The sequence below is a fragment of the Sylvia atricapilla genome, chromosome 9 (genome assembly GCF_009819655.1).
Source record: "Sylvia atricapilla isolate bSylAtr1 chromosome 9, bSylAtr1.pri, whole genome shotgun sequence".
NCBI classification, from domain to species: domain Eukaryota; kingdom Metazoa; phylum Chordata; class Aves; order Passeriformes; family Sylviidae; genus Sylvia; species Sylvia atricapilla.
Window position 1 is genome coordinate 1709217 of NC_089148.1, and position 18046 is coordinate 1727262.

Here is an 18046-nt window from a genome sequence, read left to right on the forward strand (position 1 = left end):
TATTTATAAAAAGTGAAAAAAGCCTTGTAGGCTTGTTTTATAAATTTTTCCATACTGAGTATATCTTTCCTTGAATGTTTAGTACTTCAGATATTTCAGTATTAGCCTTGGAGACCAAGAACTACTGTCTCAAGTTTGTCTTGCATGAACATGCTACTGAAAGCTTACTGGCTGCCAAATCTAACAGAAAAATAATCAAGGGATAAAATGAAGTATTATGTTTGTTATATTAATTAAATCTTTACAGCAAGTTTAAATATTAAATAGGAAATTAATAAAATGCTAACTAATGGCCTTTACTGAAAAACTGTGCACAAAAGAGAAAAAGTGGCATTATGAAAATGCAAAGAGTAGAAGCAAATAGAATGTGGAGTCGGCTCCTAGTTAAGAATATCAGTCTCAGCACAAACAAGCAACAAGCAGCTTGTTTTGCAACAAGCAAATCTACCATCTTATGGCTTTGCCTCCAGCAAGGAGTTAAAGGAAAGAGACTTCAGAACACAACACAAGGGAAAGTTCTCCTTTCTTTTATTACAAATCTACCATTTATAAATCTACCATTGCATTAAATGGTACCAGTTAGAAACTGCAGTTTAAAGAGCCTGCAAGGTCCAGTGCTGTCCTCCACCTGTGACCAGTTCTCTCTTTCTTGCTGTATTTCGAGGGCCATTTCTTTTAATTGTTTCCCTGGCAGCTTTTCAATACCAGCTTGACTTCAGCAATTAAGACCTTTACAGATTTCCCCCATCCCTGGACCTAGGCCACTGAAAAGGTGTTGCTTAAACCCACTACAAACAATTCAATTAATATTGAAAAATTATTGCTGCTCTGGAGTACTTAGTTAACAACTCAACTTCTTTTTCTCAAACTTCCAGTGTTTTTAAAACCTTTTTTTTTTAACTGAAAGGAAAAATTTATTACAGAGGGAAAAAGCTCTGAAAAAGTTTGATATTCCTCAGATGTATGCACACAAGAAGTACATCCATGCACGTATAGAAAAAGAAAGATTTCACACAAAGAGAAATGGAGAAGTGACCCTTTGCAAGCGGATCAAGGAATTTCCTTTCAAAACTGAATAGGCCACAAAACGAGACAGTATCAGCACGAGCTGGTGCTGAGCCAGATACAGAGCTGTAAGAGTAAGTATTGGCTGAATCAAGTCATTCTAGGACTGATAATAAACCTCTCAGGTGCCATTTGTGCCCAGATACGTTCCTCCAGTCTCCCACAGCTCAGTGGCACTAGCATCTTGGAGAGAAGAGGAAGCTTCTCTTTCCCCTGGCAGCAATCCCACCATAGTTTTCTGAGTAACATGAAACAGCAATTTCTTGGGTTGGGGACACAGGCTGTTGAGCAGCCATGGGCTCTGCAGGACAGTGCAGTGAGACAGCTGCCCACTCTTTGGGGTTGACAGTTCTCCCCAAAAAGGAAAAAAACATGCTAGGAAGTTCTAATGATACTTCTCATTTTGGGGTTTGACTTCTTTTCACAGAAATGCTAGTTAGGTCAGGTCTCAAAGATCATTTTCCCACATCAGTCCCTTCAAGAAATGCAATTGTGCCACAAGAAATGACGCAGAGGCCAGTTGTATGTACGTGCTTAAAGAATGTCTATCATTTTGGAAGTGCATTATATTTGAAACTGAATAGCCATTTCACTTGATTAAAACTTGGCTTTAGAGAACAGTTTATGCATGTATACCCACCTGAGAGCCCAGAGGCATAACAAATAAGGAGATGCATGAAGTATCAGATAAAGAGACTGAAGTGAATTGCAATTGTTTTAAGTATTAGAAGAAGAAATACTACAGGGAACTCAGATAAAACTCTATATCTTGAACTCTCCTGAACTCTCAACCTCAAGTTAGACCTTTGCATTTCATAGCTGATGTTATTCTGCACTCCATGTTATACTGAAAATAATTTAAAATGCTCCATACAGAACTGTTCAGAATCATGGACACCCTGAGCACGAACTACTGAAGATCATTTTCAAGTGTATGTGACATGAAATCTGATGTCGTGCTCATGCAGTGTAGCTTGTAAAGAAAACGGCACAGGTTAATAATACCTCTGGATACTGAAAATCTTTATTCCAGGTTCACTTATTGTATAAATAATTGGCATCACTGCAGTAAAAGCATCAGTAAACCCAGATCTAATGTAAGTATTTCTAAGATATTAGTTGCTAACAGAAATTGCATATTAAGACATCCTAAGTTAAATTCCTAGTTTGTGCCAAAGTGACCTCCTTTCAAAATTTTAAGCACCTTAAAATTTAGCCATGACAATTGGTACTAAGCATCTCAGAAAATTTTGGCAAACTTTACTAGCATGAAAATATAGCTATTGCCACATGTTCAAATGCTACCTAGACAGTAAATAAATAAATTAATTTTTAAAAAACCCACCCACAACAGTATGTTACTGTCAAACAGGGCTAAAAGCTCTCAGCCAAACATCATATGAAGAACTTCATGCAAAGTTGGTCCCAAGACATGTTCACCCTCACTCCCTGCAGCAGATTCACCCTTAGGATGCCAGTCCCTACAAACAGAGCCAGTCTTACATTTGCATCATGCTCACTTTACACTCAAAGCATTTCAGCTCGGTGCAACTCACACCATTTCAACTGGTCACACCAAATGCTGTCATTAATATAAAGGCATTTGTGCAATAATAAAGTAAAAATTAACCACAAATGGCTAATTTTCAAATAAGTAAAATACAAATAAGTATTCCTTTTTGAATCTTTACAAGGATTTGGGGTTGGTTTTTTTGTTTTTTAGTTTGTTTGTTTGAAGAAGGCATTCCTAAGGGATACTCTTACTAGAGGTGAGCAATGCCATTTCACAAAGGGTGATTTGCAGCTTCTTTGTTACCTTCTCAGGAGCAATGCTGATTACTGACAGCTAATTCATTTTCTCTGCTCCAGCTCAGCTGTTATTTCAGAATCATCTTTGAAAATGCTATTTACTGAAGTAATCAATCAATCAGTTCTCCATATGCTAATACTCAAACATTCTGGTTTGTCACATCAAAGAGTCTTCATCAAGAAGACGTGTTATCAAATTAAATTAAGCATATCACAAGTAAATTGTGCTTTTGATCAAGAACACACAACTTCTAAGAATTCGCTAGGAAATTTGCTTATTTGATCATATGATGAGTGGCTTTTGTGAGATCAAGGAAATTATCTTGTTAACTTTTTGGAAACATAGTGCATTGTTTCAAACAAGACAATGACTTCCCTTCTTCTTTATCAATCTACTTCCCCAAAAAGCATGGGAGGTGAACTGCTTTGAGTTAATCTATTCCTGTATAACATTTTTGAATGCCACCTGATAGGAACAAAGCTCTGTCACACATCAGCATTTGCAAATCAAAAGTATCTATACTTTATATACTTTTATCTTCACTGGCTGAATCTTATTTGTGAAAGTTCTAAGTCTTACAAACCCAAATTTACTAAGCTGCTTATATTGATAAGCTTTAAATATTTTAGCATATTTACACTTAACCAAAGACAAACCTGTGTTTTGGAATCAAAAACTCTGAAAACACAGGATTCATGCAAATTGCTGTAAATTATTGCAGAAATACCTATTTGTGCTAAGGAAAAAGGTAGCTTTGATTTGCAGGGAGAAGCTACAACATCCATTCATATAATCAGAGTATCAAGACAAATATGTAATGCAGCATTCTATGTTTTAACACTGAAAAAACTCCTTGCACAAAAAATAGTCAATATTAAGATGGTGGTACTTTATTTTTACGATGTTGTGTCACTACAAATTTATTTCACTGAATTTTAAGAAGCACTAATTTTCATAGTAATATTCCTCAGCTATTGTAAGGTAAGTTGTAAAAACTTAAGGATTGGGATATTTTGGGTTTTGTGAACTGGAAGACATAATACCAAAGTATATTTATCATCTTCAGGTGTTTACCCACTGTTTTTCATAAATTCTGCTTTGCTTTCACATTTTACACTGTCCTTACACTGTGCTTGCTTTTAATCACATCTAGCATCTTCACACAGTTCTTGCTGTGTCTGGAATAATCTAAAGAAATATTTTAACTAAAAAAATATGTTATGAATGATTGCTTATAACCCTGAAAAAACATTTGATCAAAACCAACTGGAGTCACAGCAAAGAACAGGCAAGCATTCTTCTTTAGCAGACATGAACTTGGCATTCATTTTTGCATTATTGCAATCATTATACTGATGAAAAAACCCCTAGCAGACGTGTTTGTTTATTGCTTTGGTAACCTGTGTGAGACTGGTACACGTGAAACACCTCTGCAGGTTATTTGAAAAATGCAGCAGGCATTTTAAGGCTTTTAAGGTGCTCTGATAAGAAACCTTTAATTTAATATGTCAGTGTTCAATATGTCAGAGCTCAAATATTCTTTCAGAAGAAAGCTTAATGCACATGCATTATTAATGCACTATCTGAAGGAACAGATCTATTTGAGTGGAATCTGACCAATGTCATTAGTCACAGAGTGCAAAGCGAATTTGGAAATACAAATGAGAATAGGTAAGAGGATACTTTTCACCTGCCTTGTGTCTTCTACTCGTTTTCTTTAAAATTTAGAAAGACAATGAGCTCTGGTTGCAATTTATGTAGTTTTCCTGATCTAAATTGTTTTGCACACATCTACCCAGGTTTGATAATCAATGAATCTCGGGATTATTTCCTCACTATCAGATGGTATGTTCTGTGTCACTTGAGCTGAAAGGTGTGAATTTATGTCAAACTGAAGTGGCAATTTTTCAAAAACATGTTAGACTCTATCTGAGCTGCTGCACAAACTCTCTAGTGACCCACAACAAAGTACAGTGTAATTAAAACTAAAACCACTGGTTTTTGAGGGCTTTACAGCTTTCATGTCTGAAATCTTTTATTTAGGTATTTAAAAGAAAAATCAGATTCATTAACTCCATACAATTAATGCATACCCAAATCACTCTAATGAACCTGTTTCCCACTGATTTTTCAGGCATTACTAATTAGACATGACATTAATATTGTTATTTCAGCTATGTCAAAGCAAGAACTACAATCATAGCACTTCAGAAGGTGAAATTTTAACCGTTCCTCTGCCTGCAAGATGTTTCCATAAATTTCTCACTTTGTGAAAGGCAATAGTTAAATAAAGCCTAATTAAAAGGTGTCTTACAACACTGTTGCAAGAGACTTTACAATATTGGTTCTGTGTGTCTTGAAATCCAGCAGGACTAAAGCTGACACAGCCCTGAGCAACCTAAGCCTTGCAGAAGATTGAAGCTACAAATCTCCACACACCTCTTCCAACCTAAATTCTTCTTTAAATTGCATTTATGTGTAAGATGTTTCTATGCTCAAGTCAAGTTTGCTGACAGTCATTTTTACAGCGGATTACAAAACCCAGTTGAGCAAGGCTTAATTAAATTAGGAAACCGGACAACATAATGACAAAATAAATTCAGCACAAACCAGCTCAAGATATTGCATATCACACTACACTAATGGATTCAAATATTGTCAGTGGGAAAATATAATCTGCAGCCTTTCATGGGAAAGATCTCTGCTGTTGTGGTGATGAGAACACACACCTGCTTCATGCTCTACTGTGATCAGGAAACAAACTACACACCAAGTGTTTAGTGGATGGAAGGGAGTGTTAAGTGTCAGCATGAGACAGATGTAGCAACAATCAACAGATTTTTTTTCACTATTCTATCATCTCATGAGAAAACAGAAGAACTGAATTCTTTCCAACAATGATGAGAAAAGCAGTTGCTCTATAATAAGAAATTAAGCCTGGTAATTAGTCAGCTAAGTAGTAATATAACCGAGGTACATACAGAGAATATGTACATATGCATACAATAGAGGAGGGACACTTCAACTTTCAAGGAGTATTTTCTTTTTGATAAAGAATGGTTAGCATAAATTCATTGACATAAATATTAGTCAACTATTTTTAAAAACAAGCATTTTTTTAAACCAAAAAAGCATGTGTAGAAGAGCTTTCTAGGGAAAAATATCAATCAACACTCCCACCTTTTAGCATAAGCTGAATAACATGAAAGTATTACATATTTGTTCTGATTCTTCTGATGTTTTCAACAGGGAGGAAAGAAATTAGACAAGATGTGCCACTAGAAAATATAAAAGATTTGTGTCTCACACAATCAGTTTTTGAGATTTTAAATGGCCTAGTTATTGCAAATAAACCATGCACTTTATCACATTGCTGACAAACGTGCATTTAATACATAATGCCTCTAATTTGGCTGAATGGGGAACAGTAATTTGATTGTACACTTCCATCAATATTATCCTGGATTTGGAATGGCTTTGCATTTAAACCAATGCTATTTGACACGCTAGACCAAATTGAAACATTCCATTTCTGGTACAGTAAAGTCTTTGCAGCACTCTCTGTGAAAAGATGCTGATTTACCCTTCCAGCTAAAGGCTCATCCACTGCTATGAACAGAGCTCCAAGAACAAAATAGAAACTGCTCAAATTGGCCGCTGTCACAGTCAAGCACATCTCTTCCAAGGCAGTAAGCAGGTGACACTCTCCCTGTGCATGCAGAATGTCCATTCACACGTGCACATCAAGGCACAACTCAGGCACTTGCAACAACGGCTCTTCTCAAAACATCCTCCAGTGGTTTCTGCCAGACAGCTTTACAAAAACTTTTCAGATCCACCAAACAAAATTACAACTTTAAGAACTTGACTGCAATATTAACTATGCTGCCGCTGCGTCCTACTTTGTTTTATTGTGCTAGAGAAAATTCAGGAAGCAGCAATTTTGGGTTGTAAACTTTTTTGGGGGAGGTATGGGTAAATGAGCAGCTTCAGCTGTGGCTAGTACTGTGTCTAGGTCAAGAGCATCAGCCTCAGTGCAGCTGGACCACGAGGATGTGCTCTATGAAGAGACTTCAAGAATGCCCATTAAATTCTTAGGAGAAAAAGAAATTGTGGTGTTTGGTGTTATATATTTTCTAAATAAAGCAATAGTCTCAGGAAAACAGAAAATAAATACTGAAGGTACAGAGGTGCCATAAATTTAGAAAAATAAATAAAACAATTTATCCAGTTTCCTATGACCAGTAACCCAGCATTTCCAACCTCCTTCAAAATAAAACTCAGCACACCGTACAGTCACAGAGCAGGCTAAGAGGTAGAGTATTTCCACAGGTTTGTAAAATTAGCTTTCCAAGAGAAATTTACTAGTCTGAAAAGTAACACTGTGGATATAGCACTGGGGTTTCATCTAGCCTTCCTTTAGGGATTTTCCATACCAGGTATGCCTAATGTATTCCTGCCCTCTGCACCTAAATCAAGTCCAGCCAGGAAAGCAGTGCTCTCCTCTATTTCATACTTCATCAATAACATAAGCTTCCCATATCTGGAAACAAATTCTCATCTCAACAACACCAGCACCTCAACAACAGGTGCTTTCTCACCAATAAACTGTTCATACGCTGTTTCATAATAAACCTAAACATCACTGTTTCATACACCAGTATAAACATCAAAGTTCCCCCCCTTAAAAAAAAGAGAAATTAAAACCCAGCTGAAATAATTATGCCTCTTAGACTGTTCTAGTAGCAACAAGGTTAATTCTTATTTTAAAAATAATATGAGAGATCCTAGTTTGTTCTCTAACTATGTTCTTAGATTAACATTTGCACAAACCTGACTTGAACACACTGCTATCCCAAAGGCATTAAAATTTCTGTCTGGAACTCAGTAAACAACATTATTTCTGATAATCAAAACCCAAAGTTATTCACCACTTCAACTGTGCTGGCTTTGCAGTCTCATAAAATTTTTAAGTAATGAGACGTACTTTGCCCACGGAAGCAGCAATTATAATTGAATGCAATGAATAAGAGCATAATTTCAATCACGGCTACTTTTTAGAGCAGATAAGTTAATCTACACAGTAGACAAGGAGAACCATGAAAACAACAAATCAAACCAGCTGAGCAACAGTTCAACACACTTAGCTTTGTTTATTCCCAAATATCCTTGTAATATTCTTGTGTCTCAACATGTATTAGAGTATCACTACTGCTACATGCACCAAGGCATGTTTTGGGAGAGATGCTGAGGAAAACACATAGTGAAGTCAAACCCATTGAAGAGAGCTGGGGATAAGTAATGAAAACTTCAGAAAGGATAAAGCAATAATGCCACTGCATCATGTTGCTCCTCAGCCCTGATCCTGCTGCCCCAGCCGTGGTGCCTTAACCACACAGGAGGAGGTTAGAGTATGGCTTTACAAGGACAAACATCCATGCAAGGCACCACCACCCATTTCCAAAGACCAAGTCCATCTGCCAGAGAGGAAAGAACAGCAAACTGAGGTGCTGCCTGCTCTGCTCACAGGCAAGCAGCAGCAATAACCTGTGACCAGGCACAGCCCCAAGAGCTGAGCAGTGCTGGCTGGTGCCCAGCACTGACTGAGGGCAGGGCTGCACTCACACAGCAACACCAGGAGGGGCAGGGGACAGTGGTCCTGCACACAACCACAGAAATGGCTGGGAAGAATTGGGGAAAAAATCAAGAGTGCTCTCCCTCCTCTTCTTAGCTCCTTGCCTGACTTCTGGTTTGTTTGATTTTTTGGGGGCACTGGGCCAGGATGCCTGAAGAGTGATGAAGAGTCACGGTGCTGAAGCTGGTAAGTCTGAGCTCCTCACTTCTCACACATGTATTAAGTAAATGTAATTATGATATTACACAAAGCACAGCAGGGAGACCAGAGGGACAGAAAGAGGCACACGTGCAAATAAATACCTCCTTCCATCCCCAATTATGCCACCCAGAAATTTTTGCCAAAACAAATGCCATTTTTGCCTTCAATAAAAATCAGCAAGACGGGAAACCTACTAAACAGGCTTTATTTTACCTGTCCAGCTCAGGTTCTCCTTCCATATATTTCCATTATACCATTAACACTCCTCATATTGAGGCTTTTAAGAAGCATGTATAGTTTATGGGGAAGTTTCATTCAAATTAGCTCACAACAGCCTTTTTCCTGAATCCACACCCCTTAGAGACCACAGCCAAAGCCACCATTGCTAATGCTGTCTCCCTGTGCTCACTGGGAGCCCCTCACTCCCCCTCACTCCCCCTTTTTCTTTCCCTAAACAAGCATCACCTGTCATCCAATTCCCTTGTGCATGCTTTATTTAATCACAATACCCACGGTGTCAATAATCATGTTTGTCTTTCTGACAAGAATCAGAAATGGAAATAAAGTTCACGCTGCATAATGTGACCTGCAGTGCTGCAACTGAACAACTTACTTTTCAAGAAGTCTAAAGCAACCTCCTCTCACTTTAAAACATACAAAGGAAATCGGCCTTTTAAAACTAAATGTAATATGCCAAGCAACCTGATGTAGCTACTAACTAATAAATTAGATAAGAGCCACTAGGAAAGATGCCAGGGTCTGCTCCCAAACCATCAGTATCACCTTTCAGAAACATACTTCAATTAGTCAAAATTAAAATGGGCTGTGCAAAATTTCACTATTCTGATCGATATTTATTATTAATATAATTAGTATTTCCCCATAGTTGCTTAAGACAGCATTACTAAAACAGTTTCAGCAGCAAGGTAGGAAAACACTGCATAGCCTAGAGTGCCCTCTTTCTTTTCCAAGAGGAATTTCACGGAAATTTGTTGATAAAGTTGTCAATCAGTTGTTTCTCAGAATGTCAAGTAAAATAGATAACCAGACAGTATTAAAATGTGAAAAACGTTCAGTATAATTCAAGCAAAATCCTTACATGAGTGACGAATGTGATTCTGCCTTAATAAATATATACTTACAGAGCCATCTGAAATTGTTCAAGCCATTTTTTCTTTAAGTCTTTAGTTTTGCAATAAACTTCTAAACCATTTTCACCTTGGATATGAATGAGGTAGAAGCCATAAGACCACTGCATAAGAAGATTGGTAATACAAAAGTCATCAGTTATGAAGAAAGGAAAGCAAAAAAACCCTCACACCCTTAAAATAACTAACAAAGCATTTGTATATTCATTAATTTTGGGAACAGTAAGACAATTTTATTGTGTTCCCTTAGAATGATTTACTCAAACATTTTAACTACCTGGAAATAAACAAAGTTGAAATTTCTGAATATTCAGTCTAGCTTATATTTAAAATGAAAAGCACCTTAAAGAAATTGTATTTACATTTTAAACTCCTGCAAAATGCTTCAAATTCTTGCTAAAAATAAGCATTTTTTTGTGAAGTAGTGACAAATATTTACCTTCTTGTTTTCTTTATCAGTAGTGGGGTTATTTGTAATTTTGTATTTCTGAAGATCTATTATTTCCTTCATTTCATAATTATCCCCTCTCCGTTTGCAAACAATGACAGCTAGATCAAACAAGAAGATATGCCTAAGAAAATACAATACAGAGATGGTTAAAAACACTCCAAAAAGCTAACACAAGAAACTTTTGCCGGTGGCACTTAAAATGTTAAAGATGAAGAACTACTGGCTAATAAAACAAACAACACTGAAAGTACTTTTGCTTAAGGTTGACTCCTTGTAAGGGACTTAGTGATCTTAGATAATAACGTCATAACTCATTTTCCCTTCATCACTTTGTACATTCACTTGGTCAATGGCAGATAGGCTCTGTGAATGCCCCATGGAGCAGAAGGCCCCCAAGAATCAGTGAGCTGACCCCAAATTTACAGGGAGTTATTTAACAGGTTTTCAGTAGCAAACACCACAAGTTGTGCCGTCACCTGTCTTGCCTTGCACGTTTGTCTAACGTCGTTATCCTTATTTCCCCATCACCTTGAGGTCTCCCATACTGTAAGAGGGAATGGTTCTGCAATAGAAATAAAATGGATGATTCCATACAGCAACAGTGTGAAGATTCTCATTCAAATGTTAGATCACTCACTCCTTTTACCCCAAAAAAGGACTTTTTAGACCAAGAAACATCTTTTCCTCACTACGATATAAACTAAATTCTATAAAGAATCAGTCCATTCTATTTTTTTTTCTTCAAACAAAAATGTTTTCCCATATACAAAACCATCTGAGAGTCACTGTACACTGGAGAAACCTTTAACTATGCAAATATATTTAACTACTGACAACCAGAATAGTGAGATTTATGTACTTTAATATGCATGTCATTCTAAACCAAGCAAAACATACTTATACTTAAATATTACCAGGAATATTATAAACTCCTATGAAATGAGGAAAAATACATCTAACAACATTTTTGATCAAAAGTGATTTAAAAATTGTAGGTAAATTTAAAAATCACATACCAAATTCTCTATTGAGAGTTGAAACTGTCTGATTTCCCGAAGTGTTTCGTTATCTCTCTTTACTTCATTTACATATTGAGCCAAGTCCTAGAGTATCAACAGCAAAAGGGGAGAAAAGAATAACTTTACTATAACAGACTGCTTTGATACATTATTTTGACAAGTTTATTTCTAATTTTATCTTTGTCTTACCTACATTTTTAGTATTTCTTTTGAAATTCTCTTTAACGTTCAAGAATTACCAATATGTATGCCTAAATAAAGAAGGAATAAAGTACCTGCATAACTTCAATAATATTTACAACTCTCTTCATGATATCTATTGGAACAGGAATTTTGTATCAAGAAAGAGGGAAACAAGTAATAAATTTGCAAAAAGAGCTGATTTTTCTCCCCTGAATTTCCTTAGTGTTTCATTTTGAAGATTAAAGATGGAAACATAATTTATGCAGCACACTACTGAAAAAGCAGTCAACACCTAAGGTAAACAGGATGTAAATAGAGAATATAGCAGAAAACATATATAAGACAGCTCAAAAGCAGAATGTAAGGTGTGAACGAATCATAAACCTGGGTGCTTATTAGAAGAGAAAAAGTGACGACCCCAGCAGTGAGATCTTGCTCTTACTGTTGCACAGCAGAGAGAAGCCATTACACAGCAGATTTTAAAAGGGGCTTTTGAAGGGATATACTACCTGAAGTCACCCGGTGAGATCATTATTGTGCCCTTTAGCAGAACACGTACTGTACACATTTCACTAAAGCCTTTAAAATGCTCTGAAGACGCTTGAGTAATAGTGACAATTTGCTGGGGCTTCTCTGTTTATGGCTAGAGATGAGGAGTGAGCAGGAGAGGTAATTGGTAGGGTCAGGGATGCTGAGAGCAGCAGCTGGAAAAGGCATTCTGATCTTCCTGACTTGAGTTTACAGTATCCCTTCAATATGGCCACAGATTTGGAGGGTGGGAGGAAAATACATCTTCTCCCTAAGATGTTTTTAATTAGAATCTGTGAATAGCTGCAGTCATTATGCTAGCTTCCCAAATGGATCTGTGCAGGATACAGTCACTAAGTCTAAAAAGACTTAGCTTAGAAATTAAATAACCTATTTTCTTGCTGCCAAAAGAAATCCAGCAGCATAATCCTTCCAAGAATTTTCTTTCTTGGGGGGCAGTACCATTTTGCTAGCAGTTTTTTCCAGACATTTTCTTTTATTCTGTCTTATGAGAGACACCAGGACTTTTAGAAGCAAAACACCAATGCTACTCTGTTATTTCTACTACAATGGCAGGGACTGCAGTAAATCAGAATGGGAGCAATGCTACAGCCTTAAGAAGAGACACTCATACCTCAGGGATTTGTGGGTTTGGAGGGGGTGGGGGTGAGGTTTTGTGGTATTTTGTTTGGTTACATCCTGCCAGCCAGTGCATATCTGTCACCGACAGTCTGGCAAGAGATTTCTTTGATTTTTACAACCAACAGATACCAACAATGAAGAAAACCAGCAAACTAGAATGAAAAAGCAGGGGTAAATATAAAATAGAGTTATTTTCTGAGCCAATTAGCAGCAACCAGGATGCATGGCCTGCCACTGGATGGATGAACACTCCATCTCTGTGCCATCTCTTTTCAGGCACCTCTCCGAGGGAAATTATCATGGTGTGCACCCCTCTATGTTTGCTGCACAAAAATGGATAACAAAAATGGGAACTAAAAATCTCATTTATGAGCTGGTTTGTATTCCAGGCATTCAAGGCAGACACAAAATATGAGACAGCTGTGTGACCCAAAACTAACTTAGTCTGACTTCAGCATCTACTGTGGACCATACAGATTACAACAGGAGATAGAATTTATGTCATGTTGGCTCCTTTCCCCACAAAGAATAGAAAAAACTTCCCAATTCCAGCACATGAATATCACCACTCATGCCATGAAGGCAACTGAAGCAGACCTGTGCTTTGTTTCTGAAGCTGTGCAGAGGAACACATAAATATATTACCTTGTGCACAAGGCAGCACAGTTATTCTATAAAGCATTTGTTTGTACCAACTGCAGGTGAATGTATAGTGACAGGTACTCTACCTCCAGAAAGAAGTAACTGCTTTCAAAGGTAACGCCACAGAGATCATATTGAGATGACAGAAAAAGGTCTTGGAAACAAAAACAGCTCTCCATCTCACTGGGAAATTACTGATCTTGATTCAAATTGACTTACAGTGGTAGAAATACTCCTAGATTTCAGAAGCAAGACCAACATGATTGAAACACCAGCAAATGCAAAAGTAGCCCAAAATGGGAAAGTTCCATTTCACAAACCCTCTGCTTCAGAAAACTACTGAATTTGTTTCCCAGACTTGAGCAAAACCCTCAACTTTATACTTGCTATGGCATACAAAGCTCACAGGAACCTGGGAAAATGTCTGAAATATGAAGAACATGATATTCTCCAGGAAACAAAATTCTGAGCTACCATTCTAATCATCAACAGGCATAAATATTTCACTGCCATAAATACTCACCTTCATCGCATCAAGTGCCAGTTTTAAATTTGCCTTCTCCATGGGATCAGTAGTGTGCTTTACCAGCTCCTGTGGATAGAGCAGTTAAAACTTTCCACCCACTGTTTGTCATTTGTATAAATTGAAATCATCATTGGTCATATCCCCACCCCCAAAAAAATAAAGAAGCCAAAACCAGAAAACACAGCCCAAGAACAGGCACTTTCATCCCCAGAGTGAGCAGCCTCTCAGTGAGTGGGGACTATTGCAAGCAGTTAATTGGCAAATGTTTAGGAATGATTGCTGCACAGCCTAAACACTGACTTTAGCTGCTAATGAACCATCACGAGAAGGGAATTTGGTCTGTCTAGCACTTCAAACTTGCCAAATCAGATCATTGCTGTATGTGCATGCTGGAAGCCCAGGTAAACAACACTCAGGTTCATTTACACGTTGCTGTATGATATTTCATCCTGTTCCAAAGCATGCACTTGCCCACAGACAGGGATCCATGCTGGCAGTGAAACCTCAGCTGAAGTGTGCACAGCTTAAAAGTCACTGTCTCATTATACACGAGAGCAAGCTGACTCAGAAAACATACTGAAATCAAATTTACGTGTTCAAAGAATTCTTTTAGCCACTTCCCAAATGGAAAATACAGGGTCTTTCTTGGGCTTTATGAAGTAGAAGTGTAACCTCTTGGGGAAACAGGTAATTTCTTCTTTATAATTTAAGGCAAAAACTAAATATTTCAGCTCACTAACTTAGTAAAATCATAAGAAATGAAATAGTATTTTATACTCATATTAAAATTAATAATAAATAAGTAATTATTACTTATATGTGCATTACAATTCCAATAATTTACTCATTATTTCCTTTCCAGGTCTGTAAAATATTTTTCTTGTACAACATATAGATATTGTTACGCAGAGCACAGTGACATTGTATTTCATCCTTCCGCAATACACAGGTTGATTATAAAATCATGAGTCAGATCTCATAAGTTTTTTTCTAAAAAAGTTGTACCATTCATTTTGCTTTTTTCCAATTTTGCATTGATCAAAATATTGATGACTCATATATACAAGTATTTCAAAAATTTAATATTACAAAATGTATGTTGTTCTGCTGAGTAAAAATTATGCTCCATATATAAGCAGTAGATCTTTTTCAAATGACATTTTACAAGCATCAGCAGGGTTGACAGTCTAATATAGTAATACATTTCTTTGCAGCTGAACTAATGAGTCTCCTGGCACAGCTATCAAATTAAATTTATAAGACTCTCCACCCTTATTACAGGACTAACTGCAAAAGCTAATGCTTTGTGGGTTATAACAAGAAACATTTCAAAATAAATATGGCTTAATTGCAATTTATGACAGCGAAGAAGTACCTTAAAAGTATGCTGTACGTATGGCTCAGCTTCCTTTTTGGAGGGTAATGGTTCACATTTCCAAGTACCATGATTATGGTTTGGTACTACTAACCATTTTAAAAACCCCAACAACAAAAGGTCCAGAGACTGAGGAAACAATTATGTTTTATTTGATTTTCCCCAGATATGCTTCAGCTCTAAGAAATGATCTCTGGGAGAAACCCTGCACTTGACTGAATTTTATTTCATAACATATCTAGGGAAGTGTCAATCACCTTCCTTTGATAAAGACATTTAGCTTTCATTTTTTACACCCCACTGATGATAAACAATCACAGTTTTGCTCTCAGCCCCCTTAAATTTCAAAAATAAAATACCTGGAGCAGTAGGTGATATTTTAGTACTCTTTGCATTGGAACCACTAAGAGATCCCGCAATGTAAACTTCCCATTATTGGCCCTCTTGGAACATTCCTAGTGAAAGCACAAGAAAGAATAAGACAAGAGAGCTAGAAAATAAACCTATTCAAGTGATATATATGAAAATTCAGTGACATATAAGCGACTATATTAAGCCTGTGATAAATATATCAACAAATGAAGAAAAACAGTTGATATAACAATATCAAAAAAGGGGGAAAAGCCTGCATTTAGTCACTTGTTCTTAGATGTTTCAACATGCATGAGAGAGTAGAACAAAGGCAACAGAAATTAGGCATTCCTTATAGCTAAAAAAGCCTTAAATATTCCTATGGAGGAAAAAAAGGCAGAAAGTAATCATGGAAAGTACAGGGCAGTCAGTCTCATTTCAGCACTGCACAGGCTGTGGACCAAGTCCTCTTGGCAGCAATATCTGGGCACACGAAGAAGGTCTAAAGGAATATCCATATGAGTTTACCACAGGTAAATCAATGCCTGCCCTACTTGACTGCTTTCCACAATTAAATGGCTAGATCTGTGAATGGGTGGGGACAGTCTGCCTTGATTTTTCCAAGGCTTCCTCTCTCACAGTAGAGTAATATCCAGGTCGGGATGTTGTGCTCCCGGTCCATAGAAAACTGACTGGATTATGAGGTTCAAAAAGTGCTGTGATTGATGTTTCCTGCACCACCTGAGGGACAGCTGCAAACAGAGCTCTTCAGGGCTCTGTCCAAGGCTCCCTCCCCTTTAGTGCCTTTGGCAGTGATCTGCAGCAAAAGGCACAGGGCACGCAGAGCAGGTCTGCAGCCAGCACAGCTCAGGGTGCACTGACACCCTTCAGCACAAACCTGTCATGGATGCAACAAGGAGAAGTCCCTCACCTGGCAGGCACTAGCCAGGGACATGCTGACCCTGAGGGCTGAGCAGGTGGGCAGCAGCTCTGCAGAAAGGACCAGGGGTCGTGGCAAACAACCCTGAGGCTATGGGACAAAGGCTTGCTCAGCCTACAGGTCCCTCCCAGCCGGTGTGATCCTGCAACTCTGTGTTCCAGCTGAGATATGCTGATAAATGGAAGAGTACCACTGATGGTCACTTCATGAAAGAAAGCCCTTACTCGGCTAACATCAGTGGCAAAACTCCCTTCACTTCAGGACCAGGATGTGCACTTCTGTACATGCAGCACATTTTCATTTGATCAAAGGGTCCAAAAGAATGAAGGGAAACACATTCATTTATCAATCCAGCTAGCTTCATCATCATAAAGGTTTTGACTTCAGTGAAAGCAGGACACAGTCACAGAAACACATGGTATAATGTGTGTGTATATATGTATAGATGTTAAAAAATACTGATACCTCTAACTTCAATTTAACATCTTCTTTTGTCTTAGAGATATTGTCTAAGCATGATATCGCTATCTCCACTTGACTGCAGTACTGTCCGTAAATAACCAACCTAAACCAAAGCAAGAGAAAGAATGAAAGGAACATTTGTTTGTTTAAGAACAACACTTAATCATTTTTTCCACAGTCCTTGTTTCAAAATGAGCAGTGCCTATATAAGGATAGAATTTAGCCATGTGCTCAATGGGCAGCATGAAATGAATGAAGACTATTCAGGAGAACACTTTTGCTCTACTTTCAAAATGGTCTAAAATCCTTGCATTTTGCTTTCATAGTTACACATATATAAATATGCTCTGATAAATACAGGATGCATTAAAAAGTTGCAAAGCTGTTTACAGCAATGTAGACTTCCAACGTTGTAATGAATAAATTCTGGAGCACAAGCTTAATAAGATTAATTACAGCCACTCTTTAAAGAACTTGTAGGTTATGCAAAATGATCTGTCTCCAACAGTTTCAATGAGGTCTGAGCTCTCAGATCAAAAAAATAGTGTACAAAATCTCAAGAAATTTTCAATAGATGTCAAATGAAGCAATGCTTCCTGAAGGAGCCTGGTTTTATGACAGGTGTTTCTTGCCTCTCTGTGGAGTGCTTCTTTCAGCTAGTCCAGTGCCAGGAGTGCTTTTTGCTTTCACCTTTTCATTTATTTTTTGAGGTGATTTCTTCTGTATGCTTCAAACCCTTTTTGGTGGGTTCCCATGAGCCTTCCACTGAGGCTTCCTAAATTTCTTTTTCTCTCACCTAACCTTTACCCTATTCATTCATTTCCTCACAATAAGGTGATGACAATGATTTAAGACTTATCATTTATGATTACTTTTAATCACTGTATGGTTCAGACACTGCATCAACCTCTGTTCCCTTTTTTTATAGCATAAACTTGGTATTTCTTCTCAGTGTCCTTTGTTCCTCTTTTAGCACAATTTCAGAATAACTTTGGAAAGACAAGCATTTTCCAGAACAACTCCTTGTCCCCTGATTCCCTCCTATAGCAGCAGTGTAACAGCCTGGGA

The 18046-nt window shown here is 37.5% G+C and overlaps 1 protein-coding gene across 3 annotated transcripts in view; it reads right to left on the bottom strand.

The window, feature by feature from the left end:
* VAV3 (vav guanine nucleotide exchange factor 3) overlaps positions 1-18046 on the bottom strand; it is a 155120-nt gene that overhangs the window by 70433 nt on the left and 66641 nt on the right. For 2 of the 3 annotated variants that reach the window (XM_066324574.1, XM_066324573.1), the window contains exons 9-15: positions 16982-17081; positions 15585-15680; positions 13848-13916; positions 11327-11413; positions 10787-10872; positions 10299-10431; positions 9854-9963 (exon numbers count right to left, since the gene is read on the bottom strand). In XM_066324574.1, coding sequence (XP_066180671.1) covers positions 9854-9963; positions 10299-10431; positions 10787-10872; positions 11327-11413; positions 13848-13916; positions 15585-15680; positions 16982-17081 — 681 coding nt within the window. The remainder of the gene's footprint in view (positions 1-9853; positions 9964-10298; positions 10432-10786; positions 10873-11326; positions 11414-13847; positions 13917-15584; positions 15681-16981; positions 17082-18046) is intronic. The other variant, XM_066324575.1, reaches the window with a different exon arrangement.